The sequence below is a fragment of the Bombus affinis genome, chromosome 18, assembly GCF_024516045.1.
Source record: "Bombus affinis isolate iyBomAffi1 chromosome 18, iyBomAffi1.2, whole genome shotgun sequence".
Classification (NCBI taxonomy): Eukaryota; Metazoa; Arthropoda; class Insecta; order Hymenoptera; family Apidae; genus Bombus; species Bombus affinis.
In genome coordinates, this window is record NC_066361.1 from 282,494 (window position 1) to 293,424 (window position 10,931).

General features: G+C 46.3%; 1 protein-coding gene across 1 annotated transcript; it reads right to left on the minus strand.

Annotated features, from left to right (window-relative positions):
- Window positions 1-9,284: 9,284 nt before the first annotated feature.
- On the minus strand, window positions 9,285-10,352 carry LOC126926577 (uncharacterized). The gene is made up of 2 exons (XM_050742944.1): window positions 10,140-10,352; window positions 9,285-9,848 (listed from the first exon to the last, which is right to left on the minus strand). The coding sequence occupies exons 1-2, from the start codon at window positions 10,350-10,352 to the stop codon at window positions 9,285-9,287; spliced, it is 777 nt and encodes a 258-aa protein (XP_050598901.1).
- Window positions 10,353-10,931: the final 579 nt, after the last annotated feature.

A 10,931-nucleotide genomic window follows, 5' to 3' on the forward strand; every position in this document is an offset into this window, starting at 1 on the left:
ATATGGTTGTATCCTGTTCTAGCAAAATAATATTATTATCTAGTTTTAATTTCTCATTGGAAACCTAATATTCCACATTCTATTAGCGGAAAATCATTATCCACTACATAGAATACTGCTGGATGTCGCTGCCGGGGTACTGCTACTTTTCTTCTAATTTAGATGCGTGTACGAAAAATACGACTACGGGTGACGGGATTCGAACCCGGCTCACGAACATTCGTAACCTAAGGCACTAAACATTGCGCTACCGTCGCCCGTACTTGATGTCGAATGGCAATATTTGTTGTCGAATGTTTGGCTGGGCGAGGACCCGCTACGAATATTAAGTTTCAATTATACAAAGTCTTTCAAATAGACAAATAGCCTGTGCCCCAACTACGGGAAGATAAGAGAAATCTATCCTTCCACGAACGCTTCCCAATGGCAACATTTCCCAAGGACAGCTAACAGCCTTCTCTAACCATCAACATGGAAATTAACCAACTAACAGTAACGTCAATTTCCCTCACCCTTCGAACGAAGACTTTCCTCTGCGAATCCGATGATCTCGTGCCCTTAGGCTCACCCATCATAGTTTTCTTCGACAGCCCTACCATGATGGATAACGACTCTTCCGCACGATCTCAACGACGATTCAAGTAACCCTCAGATACGTAGTAATTGCTCCATGCATTAACAATGAGTACAACTTAGACGCTGAAGAAGAGTAGAGTTCGTCATCCCGTTGCCTGCGGATTCGTTATTGAGCCTAGGATCAATGTCATTAGCTTCTCGAGTATCTAAGTATCGCGATTACTTGTCCAATTCCATCATAGACATTTTTGTACTAGTAAATATCTCCTCTATTGCATAATGATCACGACTAATACCAATCGGGGTTCGTTTCACGCCCTTAACCCTAATTCTAATCTTAACGCCATTGCGACATATATATATATATATATATGAATAGCTGTTATGTGTGAAATAAAGTAAACTATTTGTATTTCCGTATCTTGTCTATACCTTAACATTATTCATCGAGAATGAAAGTAATTTTGTTTTGTGGAGAATAGGTTGGAATGGAGTATTAGATAGTAATGAAGATTTCTTGCAACCAATCGTCGCGTATATTTAAAGGTAATAAATAAATACGCTTCCTACAAAGTCCTTGAGATACTCGTCAATAATTCGCAACTAATCGCTTTGCTCACTTATAACCGTCAATGTCCCTCACAATCGCGTTCGTGTATTTACACTAGTTGAGGGAGAGCCGGAACATTAAAATTCGCCGTTGTTCGATGGTTGCGCGTAGCGGCGACATTGTTGTGCCCGGAATTTATTTGTTTTTACATAACACATACATAATTTAACGGTCTTGACAAATCGAGGCCAAACCAGAGTCTGATTCAAAATGTCCGTTGACTCATGTGCCGCTACAGTATCATGACTATTTATACCAGTACCTGTTAAATTGAGTGATCATTCTGTAGAGCACAGTCGTTGGAATTAGAACTGATTTCTTGTCTTTGAAGCATCTAAATTGTTAAAACTGAAAAGGATATCAATGGAATGCTCTGATATCGAGGACAGTGAATTCTCTGAAAGTGAAGGAAGTGAACCAGGGGAAAAGAAATTGAAATTTGTAATGATAACAGTAATAGTGACATTAGAAACAAAGAAAATGAGTCCTCCGAAAGTGAGTCAGAGAATAATTTGAATGTACGCAAAAGGAGACGTGCTCGGGTGCTTTCACGTTCTGAAAATGAAACTGGAGGTGTCCACATGACAACTAGTCCACATGAAATAATCGTAAAAGGAACCAAGTGGGAAAGAATTCAAGAAGGATCGGCATCTGGGAGATTACCCTTGCACAATACATTCAAAGTCACATCCGGCCCCACAGGAAATGCAAAATGAAGTATTGTGAAAGATAAGTAAATAGCGCATTTCCCTACTAACCGACAGCCATATGTTGCAACGTATATCTTGCGCCGAATCAGAACCCTCTCGAGTTTTGGGTAAAAAGAGACCCTTACAGAAACTTGTATGCACAGGGAGCATACGCACCGAAAAATTTGAAACTTTCATATTCGTGAAATACAAAATGGGGACCAAGCTTTCTTTCTACCACAATGAGTCGGAATGAGTTTGTTGAAATCTTGAAATTTATTCGATTTGACAAAAAGATGATGGAAGTCAACGTTCAAAAGATGAGAAATTCGTACTAATATCAACCGTATGGGATAAGTTTATTGAAAACAGCCAGAATTGCTATAAACCTGGTGCAAACATTACAATAGACGAGCTACTTTTCCCAACCAAAGCCAGATGCAGATTTACGCAATATTTTACCTTGGGGAACCCAGCAAGCGGTGGTCGTTGTTCCAGGATATGGCGTTTCCCGGGACAGAATCAGCGTTAGGATTAGGACATCTTGTGATGTTATAAATGCTGAGGCATAACGCAGCGATGTGTACGACGATAATTTCAGGGAGGTAGCTATATCGGAGTTGCGGGGTCAGAGATCACATCGTACATGAGTGTAAAAATGAATCGAGGTGCAAGAGAGAATAGAGCCAACCTTAAACCCATAACGGGATCATTGGTATGCCCGGCGGTGAAAGAGAGGATGAGAGGTGTAAACAGATCCACAAGACCAACAAGATAGAAATATTAATAATAAACCTTAATAGGTGCAGGATGCCGCAGGACTTGGGAGTCCACAAGATGGCGGCAAGCAGAAAGGACACGTGCATGTCGCTCCGTAGTCTTTGACCGAGGTTTCGGGATCAATTAAAGAATTGGGGCGAGAAAAGTTGAGAAAAGTATAGTGCTAATGCACAGGAACAAACGTGGATATTAAGGACTAGTGGAGCTCGCTGAAGTAAAAGCGGGAAAAGCGAAAGAAAAGTGTTGTGAAGGTCAGGGACAGAGTGGAAGACATCTTGGGACGCGCGACCACAGCGCCGCCGTGCGGGCTACTTGGATAACCCAAGGAGTGCCAGAGCGCCGTCGCACGGAGCATTGGAGAAGTGAAGTTAATGCGGGTAAAAGCGGCCATCTTGTGCCGCCATTATGCCGTGAGACGCGTTCACAAAGCAACACGCCGCTGGACTTAGCGTCTAACTTGGCGTCTGCGTTCGTAAATCAATACGCCGCTGGATTTAGAATCCGCAGGCGTAAAGCAATAAGCAAACCGAGTGGCAAAATGTCGTCACGGGGACAGATGCCACCCACCACGAAGGCAAGGGTAGTTGAGCAACCGCTCAGGACACAAAAGCTGGATGGCTCAGTGCTGGGAAAAGAGAGCCCAGAAGTGAGGAAAACGAAAAGGAAGGAGGAAGAAGAAAAAGAAACAAAGGAGGAAACCCAATTGGCACCCGATATAACTCGGCCGATACCCGACATAAGGGGGCAAGCTGTAGACATCGAAATGAAGGTACTAGCCTTCTGCCTTGATCCCAGAAGGTCAATAAAGAACAGACCGCAACCATCAAGATGTAACTATGGCGAGTCCAGAGGCATTACCGCTCGTGAAAGAATGGAAGTACACGGGGACGGAACTTCCAGTGGCCATAGGATACTGGAGACGCGCCTGGATTTCGGAAAAAGAAGTACCATGCCGCAGCTTCAGGAAAGAAGATATAATATGCGAAAAGCCAACTGGAAGGCATTCCAGAGAGCTGTCATGGAGGGAATGGAGGCACTCAAAGAAATAACCCTTCAGCGGGCTGAGGGCGTAGAGCGAATGGCCGGACACCTCCAGGCAACCTTGATAAGATGCCGCCATTCCAAAGAATAAATGACACTACATGTCAGTACCCTGGTGGACGTCCGAGCTCAAAAGGAGCACCTACCAGGCAAGAAGAAGATACCAGGGGGCAAGGACCCAGCAACGAGGGAACACGAGAAGCTGCGGTACCGGGAATTCAGGAAAGAGTACCAACGGACGATTGCAAAAGCCAAAGTCCAATGTTGGCAGGAGTTCGTCACAAAAAAAAGGCGACAAAGAACCCTGGGGCATCGCATACAGAACGGTCACAGGGAAACTCAGTGGAGAGGAAACCACAACAACTCTGCGGACGCCACAAGGGGACACCTCCAACTGGAGAACGACCGCGACGGCGATGTTGTCCGCCCCCCTACCCGACGAACAGGAAGAATCCAATACGCCGGAACAGAGAGAGATCAGACGGAGCTCGACAAACCCTCCGAATGTCGAGGAAACCCCCTAGTTCCGATTCGAAGAACTCAGTGTCGCTGTGAAACGGCTGAAGAAGGGAAAATCTCCTGGCCCCGACCTGTTCGAGGCAGAAACAATCCAACGGCTTGGAGAGAAATATACCAAGAATTCCTAAGGCTCATGAACGGCTGCCTCGCCTGGGGGATCTTCCCTAAACGATGGAAGGTAGGGAGTGTTGTCACTATCCCGAAGGGAACGGATCGGGACAGAAGTGACCTAAAGTCCTACAGACCAATCTGCCTGCTCTCCATGATAGGCAAATTGCTGGAAAGGCTAATGGCCACTAGGATGGCGCCCATCTTTCATGATCATGCGTTGTTCTCGGACCGACAGTATGGCTTTCGCCTCGGAAGATCGACGTTGGACGCGATCACCAAGTTCCGCAAGAAAGTCGAGCAAATGGGCGAGGAGAAGTACGTCCTCGCAATCGCGCTTGGTATATTAGGAGCCTTCGATAATGTTTGGTGGCCGAACATATTACACGAACTGAAAAGAAGTGGCTGCCCCGGCAACCTGTATCGGTTGACAAGGAGCTACTTCTCGGACAGAACAGTGCAAATCGTTGGGAAAAACGAAGCAGTTAGCAAGCCCGTCACGACACGATGCCCGCAGGGATCGGTACTGGGTTTAAGTTTCTGGAACCTTGTATTCGATGACGTGCTGGCTGAGCTAACAGAAAGCGCGATAGAGTGCCAACCTATCGCGTACGCGGAAGATATAATGATCCTGGTCGCGGGTAACACGAGGAACGAGCTGCAGGAAAAATAGCAGGAGGTAGTTACCCGTGTTTCCGCCTGGTGTACCAGGAATCAACTAGCCATGTCGACACAGAAGACGGAAATGCTACTCGTCAAAGGCAGACTGGATGCGGTGAGACCACCGATCATCAAGATCGACGGCAGGAACATAAGGATGGAACAAGCGACCAGATACCTGGGAGCTCATCTTGAGAGAGGTCTAAGAATCAACCGGCACGTACAGCAAATAACACGCAACTGCCAAAAACTTTTCAGCAGCCCCGCGAGAGTTGCCAAGGCGAAATGGGGACTCGGAAACGCGGCCATGCGTACCCAGTACAAAGGGCTGTACGAGCCGATAGTCACATACGCCGCAGCAGGCTGGAGTAATCGGCTGAAGGGGAAAGCGAGGAGCAAGTTGATAAGGTCACAGAGGATGGCGCTCCTCCAAGTGACGAAGGCCTACAGGACAACATCAACGGAATCACTTCAGGTCATCGCTGGAATCATTCCCATTTACCTCCTAACCGAAGTCAGGGCGAGAGCCTATAAGAAGAAAAAAAAGGACGAGACGAAGCGAGCGACGAAAGAACCATCGTCAGAGAGGCGATGGGAAAGTGGCGAGAACGCTGGCAAACAACACCGAAGGGCAGGACAACCTTCGAGTACTTCGACAGTATCAAGGACAGACTTGATAACCGCTGGGCAAGACCCGACCACTACACGACACAGTTCATTAGCGGCAACGGGGACTTCAACAGCAAACTCAAGTCATTCTGCCTCAGTGAAGTGGACACATGCGAATGCGGCGAGGTAGGAAGCCCCCATCACATTCTAGAGGATTGCCCAATCTTCAATGTGGAAAGACAAGAACTGCGGAACGCAATAGGGGGACTGGACCTGCGCTGGCCGGAGGAAAAGTGGGAGTTTGTAACAATGGACGTATACCCCCACTTCCGTCAGTTCACGAGGAAAGTACTTCAAGCAAAGGAACAGAAGAGAAGGAGAACCCTACAAGAGATGGGAGGGACATCGCAGCTAGCACGACCTCCAGAAGAAAGATCGACACAACTGAGGAAGTAGACGAGCCAGCCTATAAGACGAAGCCCAAGGCTGGATCGGCGAGTGCCCGCACAAACCAGAGAAGAAGAAGAAATCAACGTAGAGGGATCTACCACAACAACAACACCGGAAAACGGAGAAGCTAACAATACCAACAAATGCAACGGCAACAACGAGAACCACAACAACGAAGAAGACGGCAACAGCCAATTGAAGAGGTAGTAGAAGAAGAAATGAAACCCAACGAAGAAACCCCGCATAACAAATGAATTACAAACAAGCAAACAACTCGGGACTCAAGCCAGGACAATAAACTAAATTACCAGGAACAGAAACAAGAATGAAAGAAGAAAAGGAGAAGACAACCAGTACGCGTCGGAGAGGTGACCTGTGACCATCAGAGCAGGCGGTGCTCATGCAAATGAGTGCCGAGACGGTGCGGGGACAATCGGCTGCAAAACCAACCTGGATCTAGCTGGACCGAGCTACATGCTGGCAGCTCCGTCTCCTCCTGGCTCCCACTGGTAACGGCGCGGCACGATGCGTACATCGTGCGACGTCGGCTAAGCGAGCTGCTGCCCGAAAGGGTTGGTTCAACTTGTCCAATGACCCGAATGGACAGGGCAGGGTTTTTCCAAGTCGCGCGCCGACCATCTACGCGCGCCGTTCCCCAGGCATTGGACGTCAGAAAGTAGAACATAATTAACATCTAATTGCGAAACCAGTATACCTTCTATAACTCAGTAAACCTTCTATACTGCAGGAATGGCGCAGTCGGCCCAGAAGTCGAGCCCCTAAACGCTCAAACTGCTTGCCGCAGGACCTGATGTATCAATATGCCTTCCAAGCTAAAGTGGATGTGATTTTCATTACGGAGCCATACCGACAGTAGGCATATTGGTACAATGATGACAAAGGAGATGCATCATTGTGGGTGATATTGTTCAGATGAAAGTACCCGCATGAGAGTTCTTTAATGACTGAGAACTGACTTGTTGGGGTTAGGTTAGGGTTAGGTTGGGGTTAGGTTCAGGTTGTCAACGCCCGTTGGCTGTGATGGACACACTCGTTCCCGTGAGATCACGAAAGTTAAGCATCACAGGTTGTGGGGCGGTCTGGGATGGGTGACCGCTCCGTTACGGCGTTGACATATCGTGATGCGGCGGCCAGGGCTCACTCTACCCAGAAGACTGGGTTGGACTCCGGTGGGGGGACGACGCTGCAACCACAGGATGACCAGGCAAGGACCGTCGGGAGGCATCTGGCGAGGAGGGTCGACGTCGCTGGCGGGGCGGTCTAGGGTTGGAGACAGCTCCGCGACAGCGAGTCCCACACGCTGCGGCAACCGCTGCAGCAAATACCAGAGACCGCCGGGGCCAAGCCTGGAACAGGAGGACAGATGGCGCTGGGGGGAACGGCCACCCCTAGCTCGAAAAAATACAAGTTGTGAGAGAACATCTGGGACAGGCTCTGGAAAGAGAAAGCGTGAGGTGTGCAACGGAAAGCCAATTCGATAGAAGTACCTGGGGCACACCTGATACACGCATCAGCGGCCATCGTGGAGTTTTAGTCGGTATGAGTCCGACACTACCCAAGCTGCTTGCAGCTGGGTGTCCATGAGGATTTCCCCACGTAAAAAAATAGGTTCAGGTTACGTCTCGAGACGTTGGAGGGTGAGGACGTGTTTTGTATATAAGGAGAGGCAGGGGATGTAGATCAAGAAATAGAGAGTTAAAACGATATAGAGAGTGACATTACAGTGGAACTGTAAGAACAAGGACGATAATGGACAGGCAAACTGAGTGAATGATTTTGGCGATTAAACGGTAAATAGAATTATGAAAGACTAGTGAAGAATGGTAAATCTCATGTGTGTGGACGGAGTAAGGTTGACTGGGTGTGATTGCAATGTCGAGGAGTCAGTGGGGACACCATCTGAATGGATTTGAGAAGTCGAAAATGATTTTCGGGCAGAGGCGGAGTCAGGTTAGGTTGTGCCCAGTATTTGAGGAATGGCATAATATTTATAAGGATTATGCGGAATGGTAGTAGGTGGGCAGGAAAAATGTTTAGAGGGATCATTATATTGATTTGATGGTACAATTTGTGTTCTAGAATCGACAGTTTGGAGAGTGTACGTAGACGAGGGTTTGTCAACGGTGTGTTAATGACAGGTTGACTCTATCGAAGAGTTTTGTATAGAATGTATTGTATGGTTGAGGGGAGAATAGGAGCTGGTTTGTTGGAATTTTTTGGGACTGTAGAGGTGTAAACCTGTGTTACTATCTATATCGTTATTATATATGTCGGGTTGACGTTAAGATTAGAGTTAGGGTTAAGGCCGTGAAACGAATCCCCATTGGCATTAGACGTGATCATTATGCAATATAGGAAATAGTTACTAGTGCGAATATGATTATGATAGAATTTGACAAGAAGTCGTTATAATTTGATACTCGAGAAGCTAATGACAATGATCCTAGGCTCAGTAACGAATCCGCGGTTAACGGGATGGCGAACTCTACTCTTCTTTGGCGTCTAAGTTGCACTCAATGTTAATGCATGGAGCAATCACTACGTATATGAATGATACTTCAATCGTGGATGAGATCGAACAAGAGAGTGACTCTCCATTCCAATGATACCACCGAGGGAAAATTATACGGGGTGTGTCTAAGGACACGAGATCCTCGGATTCGTAGAGGAAGGCCTTCGTTCGGAAGGTGAGAGAAATTGGCGTTGCTGCTAATTGGTCAATCTCCATATCAGTGGTTAGAAAAAGATGCTAACAGCCCTTAAGGGAAAGTTGCTAGCGGGAAGCGTCGTTCGTGGAAGGATAGATTTCTCTTGTCTTCCCGTAGTTGGGACATAGACTATTTGTCTGTTTGAAGGACTATATATAACTGAAACTTAAGATTTATAACGGGTCCTGGGCCAGTTAAACATATATTGTGAAGATGCGTTGACATCTGGTAATTATCTTACCTGAAGGACAAAGTCTGCGTGTAGCCAGCCACGGGACAAAACCGTTGAAATGTTTACTGTCATACACCGTCTCAACTATTTCTTTTAAGGATAGCTATAGAATTACTCCAAGCCTTTGTTAGGCAAAACGTTCATCCCTTGACCGCGGCTACGTTCGGCGACTGGTTGTCGCCTCGAACCCAAGCTCACTGTCATAAATCTCGAACAAATACAATCGGATTGAATGACGACAATTGCTTAATTACGGCTATGGTAGAATCTAGATTACAGTATTAAGGAGTTTTCCCAAAGTTCCAGAAAAAAGGCTCCAGTGTCCTTCCATCTCCGACATATATTATTGCGCAACCGTCTAAAAACAAGTTGCACGTTTCTATAGAGTTACACAACACATTCATAACAATTGTGTTTGTTTCGTTATTTGTAACGCCGAGTTCCTTTAAATTTTCGATAGTCTCAGCCGTTGTGGACCCTCCGCTTCCTAGTTCCGCCGGTAAAATGGCTCCCTCATCGACGTCATACTTGTTCTTTAATATATTCAAGCATGGGAAGTATTTGTCGATCTTTTCTTTTGCAGCTTTTTGGCGACAATCTCCGTTCTCGTTGCAGACAGTTACGTCGACCATGAGAATCCGTTCCTCGTTTTTCACCACGGGGTTCGGTTTGTATCGATTACCTCCAGCTTTGATTCCAGGATTGACAAACACTTCATTTTGGACCTGTAACTTGAACGCGAAGGGAGTGTTTACCTTGTTATGCCTCTTGCTTCTTACTCCTCTTGTGTGTGTTGATACAACTCTAAAATGTGCCCTAGGTTTTCGGGCTGGGCATGACGTCTTCTGCACATAACGTTTAACCTTTCATCCGCCCGGATAAACGCCCTGGCGACGAAGTAGCGCAAGACGAAATTTTAATTAAAATAATAAAATAATTAAAATAATAAATCGGCTTGCCGCTCTAACGGTTTTTTCCGTGAAGAAAGGGATTGAAACACCTAAAACATGAAAGAATCCATTCCATTGATCCACAGTTGACGACATGACTATTGAAAGGATTATGAGATGGAATGATTGGACAAATTCTTGGATAACAGACAAATTTAATTTGGAAATAGATAACTGAAATATTGCCTCGGACGCAGTGCTTCTCGGTCCCGGAAGCGCTGTAGCGGATTCATCCGCTTCGGAGCGGACCTTAGTTGATGACTTGGCTATGTCCCTGGACTTGAGCTTCAAAATAGTGGTACCGTTAATGGGAGACAAGATTGCTTGTCCGGTCTGCGAGAAAAGGAATGTCCACCTTTCCTTTATGATGTTGGGCGACTTGGACAAGCACCTTAGCATACATCATGTGGATGCCCGCGTTCAGTGGGAATGTATAAATTGCGGAAGGAGTTTTCCGAAGCTTCATGGGACAAGGTGTCACATCTTACCTTGAAGAACTGGACGTTGGTCCGGGAATCGGTTGCTACTCGTTACTGTGCGGCGTGAGGTCGCATATATGCTTAGCGAGGAAGGAGTTCCTTTCCTATGGCTTTCCTTTGGTTAGGTGATTAAATCGAAGGAATTTTATTGCACGCGACACTATATGGTAACTGGTAAGTGCACTTTTCAATGACACGTGATCTGGCTCGTAGGACCATGTATTTTTGATCTTTCATGGGGAGACGCGGTCGGAAGAAAAAGCGTAAACGGGGGTCGTAAATTCCTGTTACGATTATAAGAGTCGACACCACGAATAGATCGATCCCCTTATTTCTTGTGGGATAATGGGGGTGATTGTTGTGGTATAACACTGCGATTAATAGGGTAATAAAATTTATATTTCCAATAACTTATTACACTAAATAGTTACATCGTCACGTATGATATAAATGTCGGAGACGATACTTTGACGTATGAAGCCCCGATATATGACCACAA

Coding starts and splice junctions, on each gene's coding strand:
- LOC126926577 (XM_050742944.1), bottom strand. CDS start 10,352: ATGCTAAGGTGCTTGTCCAAGTCGCCCAACATCATAAAGGAAAGGTGG. Junction 9,849..10,139: donor CGAGAAGCACTGCGTCCGAG/GCAATATTTCAG, acceptor CGTTATGTGCAG/AAGACGTCATGCCCAGCCCG.